The sequence below is a fragment of the Perca flavescens genome, chromosome 6 (assembly GCF_004354835.1).
Source record: "Perca flavescens isolate YP-PL-M2 chromosome 6, PFLA_1.0, whole genome shotgun sequence".
NCBI classification, from domain to species: Eukaryota; Metazoa; Chordata; class Actinopteri; order Perciformes; family Percidae; genus Perca; species Perca flavescens.
In genome coordinates, this window is record NC_041336.1 from 12,677,849 (window position 1) to 12,705,550 (window position 27,702).

Here is a 27,702-nt window from a genome sequence, read left to right on the forward strand (position 1 = left end):
GACTGAGCTAACAGGATTAGATGTTCCACTAGCTAGACGGTCAGACACTTTAAATAGATCAACCTGACGCTGCTGGTCCTTCAGAGCTGCAGAAGAATCAACATTTGACAACTTGGAACGCATTTTTCAACCACAGGGCTGCTTCTCTTCCAGATCTGTAGGTGAGTGTGTGCAGGATTTTGTTGAATTGAAACATTGCCTTGCCAGAAAATCAATATTTCATTGGTTTAAAATGGACAACGTAAACCTTCAGCTCAAGTTTAAACATGATGTACACCAGTGGTGAATGAGCAGGTTTCTTGTGACACCAGATATATAATTTGCTTTTGGGTTTCTTCTCGGATTATGTTACAAGTTTACTATTGAAAAGCTGGCAATTTTGTTTGTTTTTATCAATGCGTTAGATGCCATCATGTATATTGTTACAATTACCAGTATGATAAAGTAGATTGTTTTTAATGCTTTGTCTTTTATTAATCCTCAACTATTTATAGGGTCTTTCTGGCCTTTGCTATAATAAAGTATTGCAATCTTTATCTTTTTACAGAAATGGCTGATGTTTTCAGAAGCCTGAACCTCCTAGAGACCATCAAAGAGTCCATAGAGCTCAATAAGTTATCAGATGTCAAGGATGCAGTGGAAGATCTCCTGATCAGCAGGATCAACTTAGCTGTGATGGGGGCCCGTGGGGATGAAAAATTTGCCTTTATAAACTCCCTCCTTGGCCTCGGTCCTGGGGACGACGGAGCAGCTCCGTCTCCATCATCTGTTGCCCCAGAGGAATTGGCAGTTTACCCAAACCCTAAACACCCTGACTTTCGCCTGTGGGATCTGCCACCTGTCCCATCCGCCTCTCCATTTGAACCCGAGGGATACATGGATAGAGTTAAATTCCCCCGCTATAATGCCGTCTTAATGACATTCACACAGACGCCCCAACCCAACAGTGTGGACGTGTTCTTGGAGGCCCGGTCACAGCAGCGGCAAACAGTGTATTTTATTCTCTTAGCTTCAGCAAAAGACACAGAAAAAAGCCTAGAAGAAAAGAGGAAAGCCAGTCTGGAAGTGCTGACATCTCAGGGTGTGACGCTGCCTAAAGTCTACCTGGTGAGACCCTCCACCCTGGAGAACTTTGACTTCCCCGGCCTGTTGGAGGACATGGGAGGAGACCTTCCAGAGATCCGAGCCCACGCCCTTCTCTTGGCTCTCCCGACCCTTACCTCCACTCTGGTCACTCAGAAAAAGGAAGCATTCAAAGCCCTAGTATGGGCAGCTGCCTCGTTATCTGGTGGGGTGTCGGCTATTCCTGTTCCCTTTGTGGCCTCCATGGTGGACTCGAGTGTCGCAGTGCGGATTCTAACCAAAGCACAATTATCTCTGTGCCTGGACGATGATTCGGTCGAGCGACTGGCCCGACAGCGGGGCATGGAACCAACAAGACTTAAAGGGCTGCGGACTTGTGTGTTGTCAGTGGAGGTTACTAAAGGTGAAGTGAAAAAGCGGCTGGCAGCGACAGAAAAAGACTTGGCCACGGTTTCATCTAAACTGGTGGAGATGGCGATGCCCGTTCATGCCCGTTCTGCCAGCCGCTCCTTCTCTGCCATGCTGCAAGCATTAAACAGCGCCATGGATGAAATGGCAGCTGATGCTGAGAAGATAGTGGCTGTTGCTCTTGGGGAGGGGAAGTAAAATCAAATGTTTTTTTCTTTGTGTAAGGTTTCCTGTTTATGTGTGATTTACCTTTACGTTTTGGGATATAAGAAACACACAATTTATACAATACTTCAGAAATCTTTTGATAGCCTACGTTTTCACACTTTTTAATGAGCTAGAAGTAAATCATGTAAATACTGTGTAAGCATACATTCTGCAAATAGATGTCAAATACTGTAAGCTGCTCAGTGCCAAAAACCCACCCTGAACAGATTTTGATGAAGAACACTTTCACTTTCCCTATTAGCAAAACCAATGAACAGAGGAAGTAAGAGGAATGTTGTTATGCCTATTGTAGCGAGCAAGTTGAAGGAGAAAATCCTATCACCTTCATCAGTACAATTATAAAAGATTATGTTCTCTGGCTTGCATGATTGGCCATGCAAATTTTACAAGATTTTAGTTGAACTGTGACAACTTCCTTTTTTTTAAAAAATCTTACTCTTACTTAATGAAGGATGGTGTGTGCTACGGGCTGCTTTAAGTGAATCTTCTGAGGTAAGAACAAGCTTATTTTTTTAAATCTTTCAGTCTTAAATAGTTCCTCTATTTGACTGCCTAATTTAACTAAAAAAGTAATCTCTGTCCGTGAAGATTCCGTGTCAATCATTGATGAGGTACAATGTCTGTGTCTAGAGAAATTTTATGTTTCTAAATAAGTATACAGTGGCATTTGTAAGTGAAGTATGCTGTATATTGAGCTTTTAAAAACACTATTATTTTTGACAAGCAGAGCAAAGTGATTTAAACAAACAGTTGATGTAAAATAAAGACAATGACCTCCACGTAATATTTTAGGTACTGTAAGGAAATAGAAAATGAACCTGTAATTGGAAGCCTAAAAATGTCATGTTTGGGCTCTGCTGTATCAAGACACAATAATTACAACTACACTGCAACAAAACATTTAATCTCAACATTTTGTCTTAGTCTTTTTCTTTCAATCTTTTTCTACTGAAACACTATTTGTTTCAGAAAAGATATATTTTGCAATGCTGGAGAATTTCCAACAAGCTTGAAATGAGAAAGACAAAGCAGACTACTCAAACAACTCCGGAAAAGAAAAAAAAAAAGACGAAGAATTTTGTATCTGCATTTGCATCGAATACAATACATAAAAGCCTTCCTACTGACATTGCTAGTTTATAGTAAATGAAAAGAATATTATACGACGTCCAATATTGAACACACACATTTTATTCATCTCTTTGTTTCAGATATCGAGCTTTAGTGCCACATGAAAATGAATTCTCTGGCAGTCTGTTGGTTGGTATGTCTGGCCCTAATAAAAAGTAGGAATTTTTATATTCCACTATGATAACAATGTTTGCTTTTAACAACATTTGCATTCAAGTCCTGACTTTTACATCTGTGTTTTCGTCACCACAGATGTTTCTTTTGCCACAAACACCTTCACACTAAAAGACCGTCTCCTGACAGCCACAGAGGGGTCCTGCATTGAAATCAAATGCGAGGTCACACTCACAAATTATGATGATGCATACTGGTTTTGGATAAAGAATCCAAGTTGGCATGAAAATGATTGGATTGGCACTGTCATTTACAGCACAAATGAAACAGTGCGTCCTGTCAGTTCAGATTTTGCAGATAGAGTTACCGGCTCTCCATCTTTAAATTGGAACAATCCTTCTGGATCTCCACCAAAGATGATCAGTATTTTAATCTGCAACCTAAACAAAAGTGACAGTGGAAACTATGCTTTCAGATTTGTAGGAAAAAAGCCTAAGGATAGATGGATAACTGACCCAGATCAGCTGACTAAGCTCACAGTTACAGGTAAGTAAATCAAGAGTGCTGAAAGATATTTTCATAAAATATAGACCAATAAAATTAGTTATGCAAACATTAAGCAATAAGCTCATCTGGAGGCAGAAATGATCAGATTTGTTGAGTTAAAATTCAACATGATTATTATAAGAAACACATTTTAAGAATTATTCAAGAAAAAGTTGTAGGGTTATGATCATACCCATAATACATTTGTCAAGGACTAGCTAAGTCTTTCATATTATCACAGTAAGTAGTAGCCTACTATATTTATACAGGCATGTTTAAGGTAGAAAAAGTAAGAATTAATATTGAAAATATGTATTTGTGACATACTGTATTACTGATAAAATATTATTACTGATTTACTATCAATAGCTATTCATTATATTCATTTTATTTCTCTTAAAATCATCTAATTTTCACAATGGCAGAAAATCCATGCCCAATCACTTTTGAGAAACCAGCAGCTGTAAACGGACCTGGCATGATAACACTCACATGCTCCACTTCAAGTTCATGTACTTCAACGCTACAAATTGGAGGTTTGACACAACTGTCCCCAACGCCTCAGCAAAGGAACGAGGAAAAAACGAAAAGCACCACCGTCAATCTGACAGTCGACTGGAATGACGATGGGAAGGAGTTTTCATGCAAAACACAAGATAATGAAGACAAATATTTGATTAAAAATATCAGTGTAACTGTTGAATGTAAGTTCATAATGTTGATATCATGTCTTAAATGGGTCATATTTAGCCTTCTACTGATATGAAATCAAACAATCTGTAATCCAAATGTAAATTAAGGGTTGCACCTGCACCATATTAACCCTTAACCCCTCCCCCAATTGATGTATAGGTATAAAACAGCTAAAACTAGGAATCTAGCTGTACCTTTAATCTTTTGACATCAGTAAGATGTATTATCACAGCAGTAGAAAGAGGCCTATATATTTTGATGTTGATCAGTTGAGAATTGCACATTAATATTTTTTCTCTGTTTATAACTCAAACTATATGTATGCCTCTAATGTATACGTCAACAACACAGATTGAAATAAAAAACAAAGGTTTTCCACATAGAAGTCCTCATTCACCAAGATGAGGAGTTGAACCTAAGTGTTCATGACATGTAATGTTTTGCAAAATAATATTTAAGTTATCAATGCCTGCAGGTGCTGCTCCTACGTTTAAATCATTCTTCTTTGTCGTGTGTTTTAAGTAGTAATGAAAAAAAGAGAAAATTACAAAAAAAATTACAAATACAAACAAACAAACGTGTGTGTCTTTTAGAGGTAACTTATCCGGTAATTCCAAAAAACTAATCAAACAAACCAAGAAGCAAACAACAGTGTTAAAACAAACAGACAAAACAATAACAACAAGAAAAAAAGAAAGGGAAAGAGAAATAAATAGGGGGTTGGTTTAGTCTCTACTGGTCTTAAGCTTGCTACTATGCTGTAGCAAGTGGGGATGTACATTAGTGTAACTTCATGTTCCATTGAAAAATAACACTTTAATTTGTTAACTACACGTCTGTTGTCTGTTGTATTAAATTATACTCATCTAGCTTATATTCATGTAGATTACTTTTGCTAAACTCATACTTTGGCTATTTGTTAAATCACTTAAGGTTCCACTTTAAATAAAATGGGACTATAATCAAATACAGTATGCATAATTGTTTGCCGTAAATAATCCATCTATTGCTGTGAGTTGACTGATTTCCCCCGACTTTATTTAATTTGTTGACACAGATGCTCCCAAATACACCTCGGCTGAAATAAGCTCTCAGAACATTGTGGATGGACAATCTGTAACTCTCACTTGCTCCGCCAAAGGAAGTCCTGCCCCCACCTTTACCTGGTTTAAAGATAAACAAGAGGCTGCAGTGGAGACAGGGGCAGTATGGGAGATCACATCAATTATGGAGTCACAGAATGGAGAATACCATTGTAAAGCTACAAACAAACATGGGACAACACAATCAAGCCCAGTCTCTATTAAAGTTCAGTGTGAGTACTTCCTATGTTTTTACTTGAATTCTTTAATTTGGTGTGTTTGTGATTCTCTGTAGTTAACTCCTGTAATACTGCTGTACATGTTTACATTTTGATGTGGTATTAGCAAAACAAAAACCTTTGTAAGATTTTAAACAATGTGTTTTCATTTAATAAATATACTTTAGCATTCTTAGTGGATACTAATTATGAATCAGCCTAAAAAAAGAATATCTTCTGTTTCAGATTGGCCCGAAGTTGAGGTGGAGTCCTCTGCTTCTGTAGTTAAACAATTGGAAAAAATGACTTTGACATGTAACGTGAAGAGAAGCAACCCACCACCTAGCACCTACTCTTGGTTTAAAGATGGGAAAGCTGTTCATCAGAAACAAACACAACAATATGTTTTTGAAAGAATCCAGCCTGAGAACGGTGGCTCGTACACATGTAGTGCCACCAACACTCTGGGTACTGGAACATCACAGCCACTTCTAATTACAGTTGAATGTAAGTTCCTGGTGCTGCATGTTTGTCAGAGAGTTGATGATGATGATGAAAAGTAAATAAATTATTAGACCGCATCAACATTGAAAGCATATTAATAATATTTAATTATTTCTTCCTTCCAGATGGCCCGAGGAAGACATCCATCAGTTATGTTGATAAAAAAGTGAAAGTTGGTAGCGTCCTTACATTGCATTGTACCACTGATGCCAACCCTGCCCCAAACTATTACTCCTGGTACCGCTACGACATGAAGAAACCGATTGACTCCTCAAAGTGGACGTCCAAGAATTCTGTAGATAATGTGCTATATGTCTACAAAGTAGAGAGAGCAGATGAAGCATGTTACATGTGCAATGCAACCAACACAATCAATACAGGAGACAATAGTGCGCCGGTGTGCATAGAAGTACTCTGTAAGTAATTGTGGTATGCTGAAAATGTTCTGTGATATTTGAGTTCCTCTCAACTTTTACATGAAGTTTGAGTACTACAAAAATTTACATCTGATTGACTCAATCAAAAAAAAAAATCTATTCTTTTTTAGACTTCAGTTTCTATACGGATTAAACAAATGAGATATGTGTAAATTAATGAAGTTTAGAGATGCTAGTTGACAAACTAAGCTACCTTTGGACAGAACCAGGCTAGCAGCTCCATCTGTTTTATGCTAAGCTAACATGCTGCTGGTTGTAGCCCTGTATTCAACAGACATACATGAGAGTGTCAAACTCTGAAGTGTTTAAGCTTTCAGGACAGAAGTTGACTTCCTGTTCATAGACTACTCCTGAATTATCATGCAACATGTTGGAAAATGAATGAATTCTCCTGAAAATCACACAGCTGCTTCCTCTCTACAGATCCTCCAACTGAACCCATGCTGACTATGGTTACTGAGCTCACAGAAGATCAGCTCATCACCATCAACTGCACTGTTGAAAGCTTCCCACCGTCAACGCTCACCTTGACAAGGACTTCCAAATCAAAACCTCAGTCCTCAGAAGTGCTTTTTTATTGGCGTTCTAACACTCTCCTCCACAAATTCAATGTAACGTCAACTCACACAGGAGTTTACACCTGCGGCGCCACAAACAGCGAAGGTTCAAACACAAGCAAACCAAAAACATTGATGGTTAAATGTGAGTGATTCAGCAGTGCATTGGCTTTTTCCAAACAAATCATCAAAACCAAAACTTTCCATAAAGTAGATCTTCAGCTATCATTTACATGTGAAATCATTTTGATTACATCTCTAGTTTTTGGTACAATAGTTTAGTTAAAGTACAATTTTGAGGTACTTATGCTTTACTTCCATTTTTTGCCACTTTATACTTCAATTCCACTACCTTTATTTGACACACAGTATTGTTACTAACTTACTAAATTCAGTTACTTTGAAGAGCTAGATTTGTACATACAAAACAACTTCAAAAAATATGATGCAGTATTATAGATAAACTACTGAACAGTATAAAGTAATAAAGTAGTTCAAACTACACATTAGACAATAAAATATGCTACTGCTTACAAAGTAATGCATCTGTAGTAATGACAGTAATATAATATAACACCTACTGAATACTTATACTTTTAATTCTTTTTACTTTTAAGTGCATTTTGCTGCTTAAACTATTCTGCCTAAAATTGTGAATGCATGACTTACTTGGAATGGTTCATTTATATTGTGTAGTATTCTACTTTTACTTCAATCTCTGTCATAACTTTAAGTTGTACATGTTTATTTTTTATTATATTTTACAGGTGTGCATGTGTTGTTCTCATGTTTATAAAGTACACCACCTACATAGATAAAGACTTACCTGGAATGGCCCTCCTCTAAATTTAAATGTATGCTGATATATATATATATATATATATATATATATATATATATATATATATATATATATATATATATAAAATAACTCACTAGGTTTAGATCTGACTCTTCTCTTTTTGATAAATGCAGATCGTCCCAAAGACGTGACTGTAAAAGCTGAGCCTGCTTTGCTCGTGAATGAAAACAAGTCATTGAAGTTAAATTGCAGTGCCCAGTCCCACCCACCAGTGACCTCCGTCACCTGGATGAAGATGATTAATGGGAAGAATGAAATCATCCAGAAAGGCCAGACATTTCTTTTTTTGAAGTCGGTCAGTCCTTCAGACAGCGGAGAGTACAGCTGTGCAGCCAGTAATGGTATTGGAACTGGAAACTCACAGAAGGCTGAGGTCAAAGTCAAGTGTGAGTAGACTGATGCACTCAGGGTGCTGTACACATTAACTAGGAGATATTACATACAAATACAGATTGGGCTGTCCGAGAGCAGTGAGGTTTTCTTGCATAAAATTGTTTGTGTTTCTCACCAAAACACTTGTGTATCCACAAGTCAACGTGTTGAATGTTGAATCCTTCGTCATTTGCAACGTTGGTTTTTGGAATAATGTAAATCTAATGAAACGCTTTATTTCATGGTGCGTTACTCTTACTAACTGGCAATAACTAAAGTCAGGATGTGCATTGCAAAAACATTGTTTCAGTGCTAGTAGATGTCAAAAACTTCCAAGGTTACCTTTAAATGTGATGTAGACAAATCCCTTATACAGAAGCATGACAGAAATGTCTGAATCACATTTCTGCTAATAATTTTGAAAACATTAAAATATCCAAAGTCACTGTCACTGAATTTTAATATGATTATAGCATCTTTCAGTTGTTCTTGTGGCATATGGTGGGCAAGGGTGTGAGCAGTGCATGGCTTTGCCACGGTGTCTTTTATAAAACGACCACTGGCGGATGCCAAAAGGAAAACTTAAAATTCTACACACAGTGGCTTTTAAGTATAGTTTCATTTGTGCTGTCATTCCTGTATGATCTTTGTACACTAATATGTCAAAGTACATAATTTTGTCTTGCTTTACTTTATTTCAAATGACCCTGTTTAGATGCTCCAAAACACACCAGTATCACGACAGCAGCAGAGCAGCGGCAGCCTGACGGAACGAGATCTGTCAAGCTGAGCTGCAGCAGTCAGAGCTATCCCCCAGTCACACACTATTCATGGTACAAGATAAACGCTGAGGAAGGGGATGTAAAAGTGTTTAACGATCAGACCTACACAGTGTCTTCAAACGAGCCGGGAAGCTACTACTGCATCGCAAGAAATGAAATAAATCAAAGAAAGTCTGACCCAGTCCATCTGTTTGACCGTGAGTGGATTTCAAGGCCTCGTTTGCTTTCATTTATTTTCGAAAGGGAGACATGTTAGAGGTATTGTGCAATCAGAATTGACAAAACACTTTTCCTCTGATAAAATCACAGCAGTTTGAAACTGTGCTACTTGTTTACACATTTGTGTCTGTATACTGATGTTCTGTCTCTTTTAACCACAGAAACATTGATGAAGTTCCTGTACATCTTTCTTTTTCTTTTTATCCTGTTCATAATCATTGTGATTGTCTTTGTCTACAGGTAAAGTAAAACAAATATATTTCACATACCATTTGGCGTGTGTAATTGGCATGCATAACCACTGTTATGTCCCTGTCATGTTTCAGACACAGGAGGAAGAAATCAATTCAACAAGGAGCTATGAACACAGCGACCGGTTTTGGTTTTCTGGTGATGACTCACTTGTGCAACTCTTTCTGCTTTTTTATTGAACATATTTAGACAAAAATGACTATTTTATGTGTGTGTGCATGTATGTCTGTGTAAACCATATCAGGGCTTGTGGAATGACGCCAGGAGGAGAAATCGGATGAGCGACCCCGGTATGGCCGGACCTTTCAGGAGCAGAGATGACCTCTTGTCAGACCCGCCGCGGCGTCCAAATGGCCAACGATGCCAGCCCCGTCCAGACAACACGTAAGACAGCAGCCACACACACTGTCCCCACCCAGGACAAGGCACACTCTGTAGGACAGAGAGCTGGATGCTGCTCCTCATGCTGGAGTCAAAGCATCCATTTAAGATCCTTCAGACACGAATGGCACAATGAGTCTTCCCTGTCATTTATTAGTCAATCACTGACTATGCATGGTTCTGTTGTTGTTGTCATTCCACAGCCCTGCATCCAACGTCACCAGCGTTTACTGTACTGTGAATCCGCCCTCCGGAAAACAAGTGGGTCAAGCAATTTTTTTCCAACTTTTTTATTTCTTTTTTCTTTCTTTTCAACATACTATACTCTGACTTTTATTTTTTTTTACTTTTTTTGAAACACAATACTATGACTTTATCCCAACACTTTTTCAACATTCTATACTATAGACTTTTTGTTTACTTTTTTCGACAAACTATACTGTGACTTTTTTGACAATTTTTTGTTATATATCATTTTTTGACATACTATATTATACTTTTTTTCCGACATATTATTCTATGACTTTTTAACTTTTTTCGACATACTGCACTATACTATGACTTTTCTGACAAACTATACTATGAATTTTTTGGGAAATAGGCCTACTATACTATAACTTTTTTTTTTAACATATGAATTAGTTTTTACTTTTTTCTGCAATAATAACTTTTTTCCATTTTTTTTCGACATACTATACTATGGCTACTACACTATGACTTTTTTTGACACTTTTTCAACATACTATACTATGAATTTTTTTACTTTTTTTCGACATACTATAATGTCGTGGAAGTTTCCTTTGCAGCAGGGGGGTACGTTTTCAGAGTTTAGTAAATTGAAACAAATGAGACAGACTGAGACTAGAACCAAGTTGGGTTTTTGTATTTTATTAAAAACATTTGCAACTATTGCAAATAGGAGCAACATGATTTTACAAAAGGCCGCAGCCCAGTGTGGAGTCAGTTTTCTCAAATGAGTGAACAGAAACACTAGGCTTATATGCATCTTCAGAGTGACAGCACACATGCACTTGGATTATTATGACGCTACAATTCTTACAGGCAATCTGATACACATGCAGACATCTCGGAGCCATTTCGCCTCCTCCTCCCTGTACGACTTTCACCCCCCCAGTTACATCTTAACTGGCATGGGAAAACTAGAGATAGTTTTAGGGTGACCTCGTACCTTTATCTGTTCAGACAAACAGCTCACATTATGTTCCAGACTGGACACCTCAGCAGTTAAGCAGAAACTGAGATAAACTGTCTTTCAATAATGTGAGAGAATTAAAGTAGAAATAAAACATAAAAATATAAGGAATTATGCTTAAATGTAATTTTTCCCATTACATTCCACCCTTTTGATTACAACCTAATCACAATGCACAAATTACTTTAATGATTATATCTATTTTTGCCAATAGCATCTTCCATGTTCTTCAATTGTCAGAGGTTCGTCCTAGCACTTGACAAATCGTTGGAAACAATCTTTACCATTGTTTCGGGTGTGTGTGTGTGTGTGTGTGTCAGCACTACCTTCCTCATCAGTTTTTTGGACTCCGTCAAACAGAGGGACAGGTGTTGTTCTTTGTCTGAGGTGTTTTTTGCTTTTTCTTCGGGCAGTTACATACCCAATGTCCAAAGTCCTTGCAGTACCAACACTGGTCTGGTTTGTTGGGCTGATAATTTTGCCCACGCTACCCGCCTCGGCCTCTTCTGGCTCGACCACGTCCTTCGCGGGAAGGACGGCCTTTTTTGGGTCCGCGCTCCATATGTTGCCATATGTTGTAACATGCAGACAAACGCTTGGTTTTCTTACATACTTGTTGGTCTTTCCACCCGATGCAGGTGTGACTGATGCTGTCGGTCCTGTCCAAGAGTTCTTCGTCCCTCCGTTTCTCCAGCTTGTCTTTCTGGTTTTTAGAGAAAGCTCAGAACATGGGCTTTGGTTAGAACTGATGAGGAGGTTATTGGTGCATGTGTGTTTTTGCATTCTTTGCCTGCCTCTGTCTTAATTTAGTCTTTTTTCATTAGTTTTACCTCTTGTTCTTCTAATCCCTGTTTCAACATTTTCAATTTGCCCGAATTTAAAGGAAACCAAAAAAAAATTAAAATATTTTGACCAATACGGCAGACACTCTCGTCCTCGATCCGCTCGATCCGTTACCCATCCTACTTACAATCATCACTGTAAGGCCAGGTTTCTATCTTATTTCGGAAAAACCCACGCACGAAAAAACCTAACAGTTTCTGAAAAAACGTTTATTAGATTTACTTCAAAATCTAATTAGATTTGTCCCCTGAAAATCTATAAAAAAAAAAACGTCACACCCGTGTGGATAGAGATCTGTGGCTCAGAATTACTGCTAGAATGATCACAAATGTAATCACCCAAATTTAAAGGACCACCCAAAATGTATACAAATAACCCCAAAATGGTTGTCCTATTTCAGTTTCCAATGTCAGTATTTGTTTCTGGAAGTTTACAACAGCCAATTCAAATTACTCTTAATTCAATTTAAATTAGAGTTTGATCTTACCCTGCTGCTTGAAATTGCTTTCGTCTTAATAGATCAGTGTTGGGTCAGTAGAGCCCTCCGTGGTTTCTGATCCTCTCTCTCTGAATGCTTTTTGGGCGAGGTAGAGGCAAAGATCGTTTGATCTCGGATCGCAAGTCCACATGATCCCCCATCTCGTCGCCAGGTTTGTTGTGGAAGTTTCCTTTGCAACAGGGGGTAGAGTTTGAGAGTTTAGTAAAGTGAAACAAATAAGACAGACTAAGACTAAAACCAAGTTGGGTTTTTGTATTTTATTAAAAGATATACAGTACAGGCCAAAAGTTTGGACACACTTCCTCATTCAATGTGTTTCTTTATTTTCATGACTATTTACATTGTAGATTCTCACTGAAGTCATCAAAACTATGAATGAACACATATGGAATTATGTACTTAACAAAAAAGTGTGAAATAACTGAAAACATGTCTTATATTTTAGAATCTTCAAAGTAGCCACCCTTTGGTTTTTTTGATAACTCTGCAAACCCTTGGTGTTCGCTCAATGAGATTCATGAGGTAGTCACCTGAAATGGTTTTCACTTCACAGGTGTGCTTTGTCAGGGTTAATTAGTGGAAGTTTTTCCCTTATTAATAAAAAAGCAAAGGGTGAGAAGGTGTGTCCAAACTTTTGGCCGGTACTGTATTTTGCAAAACAGGAGGAATACAAGTTCACAAGAAGCACGTAGCTCGTGTGTAAAAGATTCTTCAAATGAGTGGAAGGAACAGTGAGCTTAAATGCACATTTGGGAAAAGGGGAGTGACATTTGAACACAATCAATTGTATACATGACTTGCACATTCTTACAAACAATAAAGATAGCAGCCTTCTAGACCAGGGGTGGCGAACCTGTGGCTCTTGAGCCACATGCGGCTCTTTGCCTGCTCCTTTGAGGCTCTTACTGTGTGGCTGGGGGCTGTGTTATTGGTAGATTTTTTTTTTACTTTTTGAAACAACTCAGATAAGTTTAAAAATAAAAAATTATGCAGCAGAGTTTTTATTTATGGACAGATTCTGCAACCTGAGGAAAAAAAGCAGCCACAGATCACCTTCCTCATTAACCCTTTTACTGCTGATTGTTTGAAAGCCCCTCTAGTGACAAATGAGTGAAAGAGTGGCCACAACAGAGTACAACCAGACCTAAAAAGGATTGTGGATAACAAAAACTGTCAGGTTTCCCACTGAGTCAATCTAAGTAAGAAAAAAAAAACTATGAAAACTGCTATGTATTATGACTTTCATTAGATCTGGAAGTCACTGTTGCTGTTGTAATATGGACGTGCATGTGTTGTGTGGCTTTTTGCTATGGTGCGTGTTTTTTTGTGGCTCTTTATGCTGAACTGGTTGGCCACCCCTGTTCTAGACGTTTCTTTCTGACGACAGTAAAGATATAGATCCAGTACTGGCATTTATCAGGGAAACACAGGCATACGTCATAAAATCACTTTCATCTAATCCTTTGCCCCTTTTCTGACATACATCCTAAAATCACTTTCATCTAATCCTCTGTCCTTTCCTGACGTACCTCATAAACTACTTCATCTAATCCTTAGCCCCTTTCTGCCCCAGCTGGGGTCACGCTCGTACATCTAAACAGACAAGGAGGGGAACGGATCTGGGAGAGGAGAATGTTAGATTTTGTGGCCTTGTGGGTTATCAGTTCACACTCTCTCAGACTCTCTGTCTATGAAGTATAAACAAACTCCAATCCACATGCAGGAATGCAAATTAACTGTTCTTTTCTTTGGTGTATGAAAATGCAATGTGCTGAATAAAACCATAAGGATTATGAAGAATAAATGCTTAAATGTGATTTTCGACACTATTTCATAATACTATACAGAGACTTTTTAAAACTTTTTTCGAGTTTTTAAAAACTTTTTTTCGACAATTTTTTTCCACATTCTATACCATGACTTTTTTTTTTTTATGGTTTTATGATTTTTCTACATACTATAGATGCTATGAATTTTTTTCGACATACTATACTATGACTGTCTTAAAACGTTTTTTCGACATACTATACTATGACTTTTAAAAAAAAATTTCGACACACTATAGTGACTATACTATGAATTTTTTAAAACTTTTTTTGACCCACTATACTATGACTTTTTTTTAAACGTTTTTTTCGACATACTATACTATGACTTTCAACTTTTTTTTGACATACATACCCAGACTTTTAAAACTTTTTTCGACATACTAAACTATGACTTTTTTCGACACTTTTTCGACATACTATACTATGACTTTTTTTGACATACTATACTATGACTTTTTTTTAAACTTTTGTCGAAATACTTTACCAAGACTTTTTAAAACTTTTTTTGACACACTGTAATATGAATTTTAAGTTTTTTCGACATACATACCAAGAGACTTTTTTAAACCATACTATGATTTTTATTTTACTTTTTTCGACATACTATACTATGACTTTTTAAAACTTTTTTCGACATACTATACTATGACTTTTTTTGACATGCTAGACTATGAATTTTTTTAAACTTTTTTCAACATACTATACTATGACTTTTTAAAACTTTTTTCGACATACTATACTATGACTTTTTTTGACATGCTAGACTATGAATTTTTTTTAACTTTTTTCGACATACTATACTATGACTTTTATCTTTTTTTCGACTTATAGCAAGACTTTTTTCGACATACATACCAAAACTTTTTTTCGACATACTATACTATGAATTTTTTTCAACATTTTTTCGACACACTATACTATGAATTTAATAAAAAACTTTTCGACATACTATACTATGACTTTTTTTTTAAAGACTTTTTCAAACTTTTTTCGACACACTATACTATGACTTCTTTTCAACATACTATATTATGACTTTTTTAAACTTTTTTTCGATATACTATACTATGACTTTCTTTCGACATACTATACTATGACTTTCAACTTTTTTTGACATACATACCCAGACTTTTAAAACTTTTTTCGACATACTAAACTATGAATTTTTTTTGACACTTTTTCGACATACTATACTATGACTTTTTTTGACATACTATACTATGACTTTTTTTTAAACTTTTGTCGAAATACTTTACCAAGACTTTTTAAAACTTTTTTCGACACACTGTAATATGAATTTTAAGTTTTTTCGACATACATACCAAGAGACTTTTTTAAACCATACTATGATTTTTTTTTTACTTTTTTCGACATACTATACTATGACTTTTTAAAACTTTTTTCGACATACTATACTATGACTTTTTTTGACATGCTAGACTATGAATTTTTTAAAACTTTTTTCGACATACTATACTATGACTTTTATCTTTTTTTCGACTTATAGCAAGACTTTTTTCGACATACATACCAAAACTTTTTTTCGACATACTATACTATGAATTTTTTTCAACACTTTTTCGACACACTATACTATGAATTTAAAAAAAAAATTTCGACATACTATACTATGACTTTTTTTTAAAAGACTTTTTCAAACTTTTTTCGACACACTATACTATGACTTCTTTTCAACATACTATATTATGACTTTTTTAAACCTTTTTTCGATATACTATACTATGACTTATTTTCGACATACTATACTATGACTTTTGTAACTGTTTTTGACATACTTGCTATGATTTTTTTTAACTTTTTTTGACACACTATACTATGACTTTTTATCGACACGTTCGATTACTATGACTTTTTTAAAAGGTGGAAATGTCCCCAAAAAATCTAAGAAAATAAATACTTTTTTCGACATACTATAATATGACTTTTTTTGACATACTATACTATGACTTTCTTTCTACGTTTTTTCGACATACTATAAACTATGACTTTTTAAAACGTATTTTCGACATACTATACTACTTTTTTTATTACTTTTTCAACATACAGTACAGGCCAAAAGTTTGGACACACCTTCTCATTCAATGCGTTTTCTTTATTTTCATGACTATTTACATTGTAGATTCTCACTGAAGGCATCAAAACTATGAATGAACACATGGAATTATGTACTTAACAAAAAAGTGTGAAATAACTGAAAACATGTCTTATATTTTAGATTCCTCAAAGTAGCCACCCTTTGCTTTTTTGATAGCGCTGCAAACCCTTGGTGTTCTCTCAATGAACTTCATGAGGTAGTCACTTGAAATTTCTCAGGGTTAATTAGTGGAATTTTTTCCCTTATTAATGGGGTTGGGACCATCAGTTGTGTTGTGCAGAAGTCACGTTGATACACAGCCGACAGCCCTATTGAACAACCATTAGAATTCCTATTATGGCAAGAACCAATCAGCTAAGTAAAGAGAAACAAGTGGCCATCATTACTTTAACAAATGAAGGTCAGTCAGTCTGGAAAATTGCGAAAACTTTGAATGTGTCCCCAAGTGCAGTCGCAAAAACCATCAAGCGCTACATCATGGCTCACATAAGGACCGCCCCAGGAAAGGAAGACCAAGAGTCACCTCTGCTGCTGAGGATAAGTTCATCCGAGTCACCAGCTTCAGAAATCACAAGTTCACAGCAGATCAGATTAGAGACCAGATGAATGCACACCTCCAGGCTGTGTAAGGGCTTTTTGACCAAGAAGGAGAGTGATGGAGTGCTGTGCCAGATGACCTGGCCTCCACAGTCACCGGACATGAACCCAATCGAGATGATTTGGGGTGAGCAGGACCGCAGAGTAAAGGCAAAAGGGCCAACAAGTGCTAAGCATCTCTGGGAACTCCTTCAAGACTGTTGGAAAAACCATTTCAGGTGACTACCTCTTCAAGCTCATCAAGAGAATGCCAAGAGTGTGCAAAGCAGTAATCAGAGCAAAGGGTGGCTACTTTGAAGAAACTAGAATATAAGATATGTTCTCAGTTATTTCACACTTTTTTGTTAAGTACATAATTCCACGTGTTCATTCATAGTTTTGATGCCTTCAGTGAGAATCTACAATTTAAATAGTCAAGAAAATAATGGAAACACATTGAATGAGAAGGTGTGTCCAAACGTTTGGCCTGTACTGTACTATATTCTATGACTTTTTTTAACTTTTTCCACATACTATAATTTATTTCGACAATTTTTTCCACATACTATACTATGACTTTTATAATTTTTCCACATACTATGACTTTTTCCACCTATTATACTATGACTTTTTATGGCATCCATACAATTTCAGTTTAACACATTAGTGTTAAAATCCACTATTCAAACATCTGCGTTGACTCAGTTATTTATGTAGCTCCTCTTTAGACAGATGTGTCTTTTGATGATCAAGCTTTTGCTTTGCCCACTGTACTGTAGCTCTGTCCTCACTGTCTGGCAGAACAGTAATCATTATTGTGGAGCAATGAATGACGGCTTACAGCTTGCATTTAAAGGCATGAATAACCTGATTCAGTTGCTACTATATATTCACTGATGTCTTCTGTCTGCATCTGCTCAGGGTCCTTCTGCACAAAAGCCAATCACACAGCAAGGTGGACACACACAGGATGATTCTCTCAACTACGCTTCTTTACACTTTGGAAATAAGCAAAAGTGAGAATATATATATACATATATATATATATGTTTTTTCATGTTACTGTATATTATAACAAGAAAAGTTTTATTACATGGCAAATTTATGATGGTATATGTTATTTATTTTCTAGGCACAATCCTACAAAAGCGGAAGATGTGTATTCTATGGTGTCCAAGCAAAAGCCAATTAAAAAGGTCAGAAACCTATAAACAAGATTTTTTTTTTTTTAGATGTGTCATTTTCAGTTTATTACCTTATAGCATTAAAGGCAATTTTGTTTGTCAAAGTAACTTTAGTGGATGATCTATATTGTGTTTGTGGTTACAGTAAAGCTACTAATCAAACATAGAACAGAAGTATGTTTTGTATAGCACTTCTGTGTGCTGACAATACAGTAGCAAAGAGGACGTTTTCTCTTTAGAAATAGATTCCCTGTAACAAATAATTGAATCAGGGAAAACATAATCTTCAAGTCCGCACAAGCACCAAATGTCTGTTAATATGAATTTCTCTGTGCATAAAATCCAGATACTGTCAGAAGTAATGACACACTTTATCTGACCATCCCTGTTGTGCTCTTAGAAGGATGACAGGCTGGAGGACTACGAGAACGTCAGCGCAGCACACACAGCCAAATCTCAAAATGCCTTAAACTATGACACAGACACCAGTGAGGAGGAAACAGAGATCAATTATTCACAGGTGAGCTTCAAGGCAAATCCTGGACTTCAGAGACCCGGCAGAGACTCCAGCAGCTCTGATGAAGAGGTGACACAGTACACTGAGGTTAAAATCTGAGTTTAGATACTCTTACTCTTACAGGTATAGCCAATTGTTCAATAGGGGTTTCATTGCTATATTGTTTACTTCAATGTTAACATTTATTTTTCCTTAGTGCCTATGCTTTTCACAGTGTGCAGTAACAAGTACTAGAGATGGCCCGATACCACTTTTTTGGTTTCTGATACTGATACCGATACCTGAACTTGTGTATCGGCCCATACTGAGTACCGATCCGATACCAGTGTGTCATATATTTTATTATGTTTAAACAACTGTATACTACTATCCCTGTATGGATGTGATATGATTTCTATTTTTGTTGTCTGTCTGGCTCAGGTTAAACTCTTTGTGAAACATAAACAAACACAAACAATGAATGCCAAAGATCTTTCTTTTGTTATGCAGTTTATGTCAGTTAGAACGGAAAATTAACAAAAATAAACTACTTTAATGTAGATTTTCTTTAGGGCTTTATTACGTCGTATCTGATCGGTGCATAAACCAGTACTTCTCGATACTGGTCTCTAACAAGTACTAAACAGAAGGAACAAAAGTGACCAAACCCATGCCACCTAACATATAAAGAAATACTAATTTTGTTAAGGAAAGTATTCGTGGGCAAATGTACATATTTGTAAAATGTATTGACATTACTTTGACAGTTGTGAATAGTACAATGTGCCATATGCACAATGCTTAATTTCATAACATGCGTTGATTTCAATTCTTGTATAGGATGATAAGAATGTCTCTTTGTTTTGTTTTCTTAACAATCACAAACATATGTATGCATTTTAACAAAAAAACAAATACAAAATGATCAATAAAAATGTGTGACAAACTGTGTAATTGTTTATTTCCCTATGAACAAAGGTTTCAAACAATAAAATTAACAAAAGTGTAAGACAAACGTTGCATTGAAATATTAAATGTAAGTGCGACAGCATCCATCTATAGTAGTGAAGCACATAGAAGAAAAAAGTTCATCAGTTTAAAGGGAATGTTTACTGTTATGGTCTATTGTGGTGTAAGTACCTAGTATATGTATTCAAAATCATTTTTTTTTTATATGCACTTTTCAATAAAGACACACAAGAACATGTTACATTGACAAATGTGCTGCAGAATTTTCTTAGCTCAGCTGAGTGTGGAAAACTGAAGTTGGATATGGTAAAGTCCTGTGGCCGTTTGAAGCCCAGAATCCTGTTTCATTTCCTCCAAAGTTGAGACGTAAACTTTTCATTGTCCTATGAGACCATGAGTGTCAGCAACTGTCTCTTCTTCCTTCACGTCCTCTCCATTGCCTTCTCTGGAGTGCAGACAGATCTTAGTATACTCAGTTGTCTTGGAGTCCAGGCCTCTGATCTCCCCTTCAACAAGCGTACCCTCTGATTTGGCCTGGAGTTTAGCAAAGTCCACATTGTCGTAGTTAAGAGAGTCTTCCTTAACTTCTCCTTCCTCTTCCAGAATATTTTTATTGGCGTAAATCACATCCACTTTGGAAGAGTGAGTCTACAGGAAAACAAAAGATTTGCTTTAGTCATGGAAAAGAGATAGTATTTCTTGTTACACATTAAGGCCCAATTAGATGACATCCATTTCATTGTTAAAAAAAAAAAGCCTTCATGCAGACTTTATGACATACTATACTATCACTTTTTTTTCGATATTTTTATGAAATACTATATTATGACTTTTTTCCTCAATTTTGTTTCTACATACTATACTTTTTTTTTTTACTTTTTTCGACATACTATACTATGACTTTTTTTTATTACTTTTTTCGACATACTATACTATGACTTTTTTATAAATTTATTTCAACATACTATGAGATTTCTTTCAACATACTATAACTTTTTTAAACTTTTTTTCACCTAATGTACTATAACTTTTTTTAAACTTTTTTTCGACATACTATACTGTGACTTTAAAAAAACATTTCAACAAAATACTATAACTTTTTTAAACTTTTCAACATACTCTACAGATTTGTTTCGACATACTATACTAGAACTTTTTTTTTACTTTTTCGACATACTATGCTATGACTTTTATTCAACAATTTTTTTTTTGACATACTATGCTATGACTTTTTTTTCGACATTTTATTTCAACCTACTACTATACTATGACTTTTTTTCTACATATTTCGACATAATATACTATAACTTTTTCGACATACTATACTATGACTTTTTTAACTTTTTTTTCCACATAATATGACTTTTATTTTGACATTCTATACTATTACTTTTTTTTGGCATTTTTTTCGACATACTATACTATGACTTTTCTCTAATTTTTTATGACATACTGTATAATGTTTTTTTAAAACATTCTTATGACATACTATACAATGAAGTTTTTACTTTTTTTCCCCGACAAACTATATTGACTATGACTTTTTTCAATTTTTTTCCACCTACTTTTTTTTGTACTTTTTCGACATACTATGACTTTTTTATTACTTTTTTTCAACATACATATGACTTTTTAAAAGCTTTTTTCGACATACGCTATGAAAGTTTCCCGAGTTTTTATATCTATACTATATTATGTTAATTTAAACATTCTTATGACATACTATGACATTTTTAAGGCATAATATACTATGACATTTTTGACATTTTTATGACATACTATACTATGACTGACATTTTTATGACATACTATATTATGACTTTTTGACATTTTTAAGACACATTTTTACATTTTACTATACTATAACTTTTTTTTAAACATTTCTTTTCAAAATTGTAATGACATTTTCTTCTCCAGAAATGTTTGACTTGTACTTTATATGCAATGCTTGCTTGTAGGATGTTTGAAGGTCCCTGTTTTTGATCTGTAAGTTTTCCCCTACATGCATGCATAGATGTGTGCAGGGACATAAACTCACCCCATTAGTAACTAAAAAGTCAGAAGAGTCCACCAATCCCTTGTTAAGTGTAAGACTGCCTTTCCTTTTCCTATAACCAACACAGAAAAGCAATTGTTATATGTACAGTAATTCATTATTTTTTCATGGTCATATTTAGCAATGTTCTGGGCCAGCCATGGTTGCCCACTGAAACTGACTGCCAGTATTGTCATCATCCAAGTCACTTAGACCACAACCTCAGAATGTGTTTCTGTCTTGCTTTGAAACCAGTTCCCAAAATGTCCTGTCAACAGTACAGTGTGTTAGCTGCTGTCATTTCAGCTGTGTTTTCATGTTTCTCACCTGCAAAACAAAAGCAGCAGCGGGACACACACCAGCAGCATCCCCAGTGCGCCTACTGCAGAGCCAATCAAAAGAGAAAAAGTGTGGAGGCCTGAAAAGTCCCCACAAACCATATCAGTTAGTAAAATCAGAGAGAGGCAGATTATGCAAAAGAAAAGCCAAATAAAAATGCAGATTATGCAAAAGAAAAGCCAAATAAAAATGCGGCAGTCTGCAGATTCCTCTACCTAGCTGAGTTTCGCTTGAGGACACGTTGAATGCGAAACTATCAGAGCCCAGCAAGTTGATGCTGAGGCAGACTACAGAGGGCATGTCATCATCCAAATGGTACAGGGTGATGAGGCTCCTCATGCTCACGCTCCCCAGGGGAACTTCCCTGATCGGGATGGCAGCAGAGTGATTGACAGGCTCCCCGGCCAATTCCCAAACCAGGGAGGGACGCGGGTTCCCCTGGCTGTTGCAGGAACATCGGATCAGGGATAAAATCTTGACGCAGCGGGAAGAAGGAAGGATCTCTGGAGCAACTGAGACAGAGAAGGTAATTGACTATTTGTACGTGCTTGATCAAACTTGTTGGGAAAAAAAAAAGGCTTACAATTAATATAAAAAAGATAAATAAATCTCACATGTGACATCAATACTGGCAGGCTCTGAGTATTCAGCTCCGTGGACATTCAGAGCTTCACAGTAATACTGATCCTCTGAGAGTTTGGTCACATTGAAGGTGAAGTCTTTCTCAGAGCCCATCACCTCCTTTTGTCCTCCAGCCGCTCTGATCCAGGTGACGTTTATCGCAGCTGGATTGGCGATGCTTGAGCAGGTCAGAGTGACAGAGCTGCCGTCCAGCACCGGACCAGAAGGGTCAACTGACACTGTTGTGTTCTGAGGGGGATCTGAAAGATATAGTGTTTCTGTTAGTCGTGGTCCAAGGTTATTGCTTATTTGTTGGGAATGCACAATGAATTTTCCCAACGAATGATTTTTAGGTTGATTCAGGGCAGGTTGTTTCTGTCTGTAGCGATTTTTTAACTTCACGGTTTGATTTGGTACTTTAAATTGGTGTCAGTCACACATTGTGATACCTTACAAAAAAAGAGGGTTGGATCAGAATATGCCTTAGATTTTCATCCTGAGATAATGACAAATAGTCACTTTTTTTTTTACAGTACATGAGTTTGATTTTCTCAATTTCTATTCTAAGGTCACAAAATAACTTAATAAGCCAAGACGGATAAGAAGGCCCTAAAGTGCTCAGAAATAATGAAAATTTAAAAACAGCTATAATCCTGGAACAACTGTTTTTGCTGATGAATATCATGTGATATAATTAAATATACTAGTGGTGAATGATTTATGGAGGTAACAGTACATTACAGTTTAAAGGAGGAAAAAAATAAGGTATGTAAATCAGCAAGTATGCAGAGAAAACTACAGGTTTGTGCATACAGTAGATACTGTGAAGGATTATAATTACTTTCATGGTCTATATAAATTAAACTTTTGAGATGCCTTTTCAGTAAACTGAGACAACCTCATCACTTTCTGTGACTGGAAAAGTCTTAATAAAGACAGAAACCAAACAAAACATCTACAGAATAATTAACACACTGGCACACATGTGAACGTACAACAGAGATCAGTCATGACGGACCACTGACATAGAAAGGATTTTGAGGTTGTCACGCAACACGACAATGCGTTACTGTGCACAGTCCAGCCACTGTGGTGTTGCCTGTGACTGAGTCTTGGCTTCAGATCCTGTTTGGGTGACCACAGCTGGATATACAGTAAAGCCATATTCAGCATACACACTGGAAAGATACAGTTGGGTTGTTTGCTGTCAGTGTAAATCAGAGTCTTTACTGTGGAAAATGAACTTACACTGAATGTCCAGCTGAATCTGCCCTGAAACGTCCTCTCCCAGCTCACTTTTTGCTGCACAGTGGTAGTCACCGCTGTGGCTTGGGTCGACACCGATCATAAGCAAGCTCGATCCAGGCTCCATAACCTCTTTGTCATCTTTGTACCAGGTGTAGTTGGTCACAGGTGGGTTGGCACGGCTCTTACAGAGCAGAGAAACAGAGGTGCCCTCCAGTATTGGACCACTAGGGTCGATGATTACTGTGGTTTCCTTGGGAGGAACTGGAAAAAAATACACAAGTATTGTTTGAGTCCATGTCGCTAGTAAATATTAGTCATCTGTGTGTCTGTTTCACTCAGACTTACACTGTACGTCTATCTGAGTGATGGATGAGTTCTGGGTTCCATATCCATTACTGACTTTACAGTAAAATCTGCTGTCCACTTCTGAGACCGTAGTCGAAAGTCGGTTTTTCGAACCCACTGCGGTCGCCTGATCTCCATCCACTTTGTACCAGGTGTAGCTGTCCACAGCTGGATTTGCGTTGGCGTTGCAGGTCAGAGTCACCCAACCGCCCTCTTTTACAGGACCAGAATAGCTGACTGATGTGTTATTTGGAGGGTCTGGAAGAGAATTTTGAAAATCTATTGAGGTTTAGAGGTGCTGGTAGGCAGATCTTGCTACAGAGCCAAGCTAGCTTTTCCCCTGGTTGTCAGTCTTTGTGCTAAGCTAAGCTAACCATCTGCTGGCTGTAGCTTCATATTAAATTGATATCTTCATGCTAAATTTTATTTAGCTATAGCTAGCATTGTATAGCACAAACATTGTAAACAAGGAAACAGCTAGCCTGGCTCTTCCCAATCAAAAAAAAAAAACTCCTAACCCTGCTTCCAGTCTTTATGCTAAGCTATGCTTTGCTAAGCTAATTGGTTACTGGTTTGCAGCTTTATCTGATGGACAAATATGAGATCAATCTTCTCATCCAACTCTCTGCAATGTCAAACTATCCCTTTAAGACATGTAATGTCAATATAACAACACAACCTATTAAGGAACATGCTAACCACGTTGTAATAATGCATGATTTATAGTCACAAAGTGGTTGGGAAATGAATGCTAATAAATTATTTATTAAGGCTTCATAAATCAGTAGTAAGCCTTACTTAAGAACCACTTTTGGGTCAGATTGTTAAAAATCAGCAAGTTTACGGTTATAAATGTTAGTGAGTGATTAATAATGGGTTTGCATGTCAACTACTTTTTAATAAGCAATCAAGTATGCAGTTGTTAAGTTATTAATAAATACATTTTGATCCAAATACTCTGCAGAGATTCCCTAGAGGGATAGGTGTCTTTCTGATAATGGCAGAAGCTATCCTGAAGGAGGATAGACATCCACAAAAAGTTCTTCACAACATGTTACAATATCACATTATATAAAATGAGATGACATGATGTGTTGTGATCTGAAACAACACCCAACAACAAAACAGAAATAGCCACAAACGTACTCACAAAGAACACGGAGGGTCAAACTTTTTTCATACAGAAGGTCACTGTTACCAGCTTGTCGGTTGTAGAGAGCGGCGCACGAGAACTTCTGTCCGTTGTGGAGGTAAGAAGCGGTGAAGTTTAACACAGAGGTCATGAATTTAGTTTCTATGTTTTCCTCAATGTCACCGATACTAGGTGTCCAAGTCAGTGCTGGAGGGAGAATGGGACAGGGAGCTACTGCCGTGCACTTCAACCTCACTGGAGTCCCTTCTTCTACCTCCAGCCTGGATGGAGTTATGGTGGGTTTGGGCAGGGAATCTGAGGAGTACAAACAACGAGAAAATAGCAAGAGAGGTAACAAAAAGATGTGGGATTACATGTGTAAGAGTAACAGGACATAACACAAACTTCGAGTGGTGATAAGGACGCCCGTTGGAAAGTTGAACTTCAGATCATTGTCACACTGCAGTCTGAAGTAATAGCTGTCGTAATGGTCCGATGGCAGGTTGTTGAAAATGATGGTGCAGTCCTTCTCACGCAGGATCCCCGTGAGGTTTCCTTGCAGGATGTTTGAGCTTGCATGTTCCCCAGTGAGGCTGGAATCAAACACCTGCGTTCGACTCCATCCTCTCTTCCAAATGGCTTTACATGAATCATCCAGGTGGTTATCCCAGGCGGAGAGCAAGCTGAACGTGCAGGGGACCATCACACAGGATCCACTTAGTCCCTCGACCGTCTGAGGCATCAAGGCTGCCCACTGTTGGCATAAGCTACCTGGTGAAACAATAGCAACAAATATATATCAGCCAAGATTAACACAGAAATAATTACTCCAACAAGAAGTAAAATATCATTATATTACTTTTTTACTTTTCAATATCATTGCCAATATCACTTCAGTGTACTTATTTTACTACATGAATCTTACCTTTTGCTATTCTGTTAGGCACTGTTGTATGCATTACTCCTTTTACACTTTACATGTATCACTCTATTACTTGTATTCTTATGTTGTTGTAATATTTGAGCAATCTCTGACAAGAATTTCCTTCGTGATTAAGCATCCACTAAAGGTTGAGGTTGTGGTTAACATCCACTAAAAGTTCATTTTGCAATATTGTAAAACATCCAAATAGCATTTAAATGTGGAAATGCCTACCTTGAAGTAGACAGCATATGAAGAAAACCTTAACAGCTCCTGTCATTCTTTTCTGTGAGGTTGTTGATCCTACAGAGGACAGACACACAGACACACACACAATCTATTGATTTTATTACCTGGTTAACTGTTATGAAAACATAGGAGGATAAATCAAGTTTTTTTTAAAGGAAATTATATTTAGTCGATTTGACACAAAGTAAAAGATTGTACATCTTTATTATTGTTATTCAATGTTATTCAACATTCAGACTTGTATTCTAGTTAAATGCTTTGGAGTAAAACAGAATCTTTGTTCTTGTAACATTATTCATTATTGCATGTAGTGCAGTATTATATTACTGTAGATGGAAGTAATGTGCTTTTTTCTCTCTACTGATAATTTGTCAAATAAGGAAGCAAACATATTTGAGAACGCAAACATGAAGACATTAGCCGCTGATTCTGTAAACTATGAATAACCATATGAAATGGTTTGCATATGTTTTGCAAAAGAAATGTATTCTGGGAAGTAACAAACAGCTACAACTGTCAGAACAATGTAGCAGAGATGAAGAATAACGTGACTAGAATAGATGAAATTTACCACAGTAGAAGTAAGCAAGTGAAATACAGTGATTCAAATGATAAAGACTTAACTAATGTACCAGTATTTGTAAACTTCTAAGTAGATGTACTTAAGTGAGTTGTGACAAGAAAAATAAGAATTTATTTCTTTGCCAAACTACTGCATGAACTAACAAGATAAGTCACACATTTTACAGCCTGCAATCAGTTGAATTTTTTTAGAAATTCAGCCTTACCTTAAGAGCCAACAATGTTCAGCATTCAATGTCCTTTTTTCTGAGAAAATAGAACATATTGGAGATTTAAATACACAAGTCCTTAATTGATTTTGATATTTTGACAACGTATAAACGATACTGTTACCTGATTCAATGTTTTAGAAATTGATAAAGAAGCAAATAAAGGTTTAACCAGCATTGAAGGCACAGTGGTTATAATCCAGTAACTGAATCATGTCAGACTGGTGGCCTATCTGGGTGGCACACTCAGCTCTATAAAGGTTTGTCTGGGGAGTGGCGTCCAGCACAACAGGGTTACTACAGTACTGCAAGTCTCCTCTGTGGTTTTCTGAGGGGCTCACACAACATGTGTAAATGTAAAATATTCTCTAATCAGAATTGTATAACAAAATATGAATGTGATTTCAAAAGTGAGCGGTTGATTTA

General features: G+C 36.6%; 4 protein-coding genes across 4 annotated transcripts; 2 read left to right on the forward strand and 2 right to left on the reverse strand.

The window, feature by feature from the left end:
• The first annotated feature begins 549 nt into the window (after positions 1 to 549).
• irgq2 (immunity-related GTPase family, q2) lies at positions 550 to 1,689 on the forward strand. Its single transcript, XM_028579690.1, has one exon. The coding sequence runs from the start codon at positions 550 to 552 to the stop codon at positions 1,687 to 1,689; it is 1,140 nt and encodes a 379-aa protein (XP_028435491.1).
• A 309-nt stretch (positions 1,690 to 1,998) lies between these two features.
• Positions 1,999 to 18,949, forward strand: si:dkey-24p1.1 (B-cell receptor CD22). The gene is made up of 17 exons (XM_028580588.1): positions 1,999 to 2,211; positions 2,931 to 3,005; positions 3,103 to 3,510; positions 3,936 to 4,214; positions 5,261 to 5,518; positions 5,750 to 6,010; positions 6,133 to 6,423; positions 6,868 to 7,146; positions 7,977 to 8,249; positions 8,951 to 9,214; positions 9,398 to 9,476; positions 9,563 to 9,626; positions 9,733 to 9,872; positions 10,073 to 10,130; positions 17,867 to 17,961; positions 18,078 to 18,141; positions 18,530 to 18,949. Exons 2-17 carry the CDS (start codon positions 2,951 to 2,953, stop codon positions 18,743 to 18,745), a joined length of 3,084 nt encoding a protein of 1,027 aa, XP_028436389.1. The 5' UTR covers positions 1,999 to 2,211; positions 2,931 to 2,950; the 3' UTR covers positions 18,746 to 18,949.
• A 328-nt stretch (positions 18,950 to 19,277) lies between these two features.
• On the reverse strand, positions 19,278 to 23,955 carry LOC114557753 (myelin-associated glycoprotein-like). Its single transcript, XM_028581407.1, has 6 exons — positions 23,838 to 23,955; positions 22,583 to 22,849; positions 22,184 to 22,480; positions 21,957 to 22,047; positions 21,633 to 21,702; positions 19,278 to 20,242 (listed from the first exon to the last, which is right to left on the reverse strand). The coding sequence occupies exons 1-6, from the start codon at positions 23,935 to 23,937 to the stop codon at positions 19,970 to 19,972; spliced, it is 1,098 nt and encodes a 365-aa protein (XP_028437208.1). The 5' UTR covers positions 23,938 to 23,955; the 3' UTR covers positions 19,278 to 19,969.
• LOC114556843 (B-cell receptor CD22-like) lies at positions 23,944 to 27,479 on the reverse strand (the record flags this gene model as incomplete). Its single annotated transcript, XM_028579899.1, has 7 exons — positions 27,401 to 27,479; positions 27,274 to 27,313; positions 26,471 to 26,539; positions 25,720 to 26,085; positions 25,381 to 25,629; positions 24,183 to 24,440; positions 23,944 to 24,098 (listed from the first exon to the last, which is right to left on the reverse strand). Coding segments are annotated over exons 3-7 (1,074 nt in total), but the record flags the coding sequence as incomplete, so codon positions are not given.
• Between the last annotated feature and the right edge of the window lie 223 nt (positions 27,480 to 27,702).

Coding starts and splice junctions, on each gene's coding strand:
- si:dkey-24p1.1 (XM_028580588.1), top strand. CDS start 2,951: ATGAAAATGAATTCTCTGGCAGTCTGTTGGTTGGTATGTCTGGCCCTA. Junction 5,519..5,749: donor AGTCTCTATTAAAGTTCAGT/GTGAGTACTTCC, acceptor CTTCTGTTTCAG/ATTGGCCCGAAGTTGAGGTG. Junction 6,011..6,132: donor ACTTCTAATTACAGTTGAAT/GTAAGTTCCTGG, acceptor TCTTCCTTCCAG/ATGGCCCGAGGAAGACATCC.
- irgq2 (XM_028579690.1), top strand. CDS start 550: ATGGCTGATGTTTTCAGAAGCCTGAACCTCCTAGAGACCATCAAAGAG.
- LOC114557753 (XM_028581407.1), bottom strand. CDS start 23,937: ATGATCGGTGTCGACCCAAGCCACAGCGGTGACTACCACTGTGCAGCA. Junction 22,048..22,183: donor CTCAAGCGAAACTCAGCTAG/GTAGAGGAATCT, acceptor GGGACTTTTCAG/GCCTCCACACTTTTTCTCTT. Junction 21,703..21,956: donor CTGCTGCTTTTGTTTTGCAG/GTGAGAAACATG, acceptor TGTTGGTTATAG/GAAAAGGAAAGGCAGTCTTA.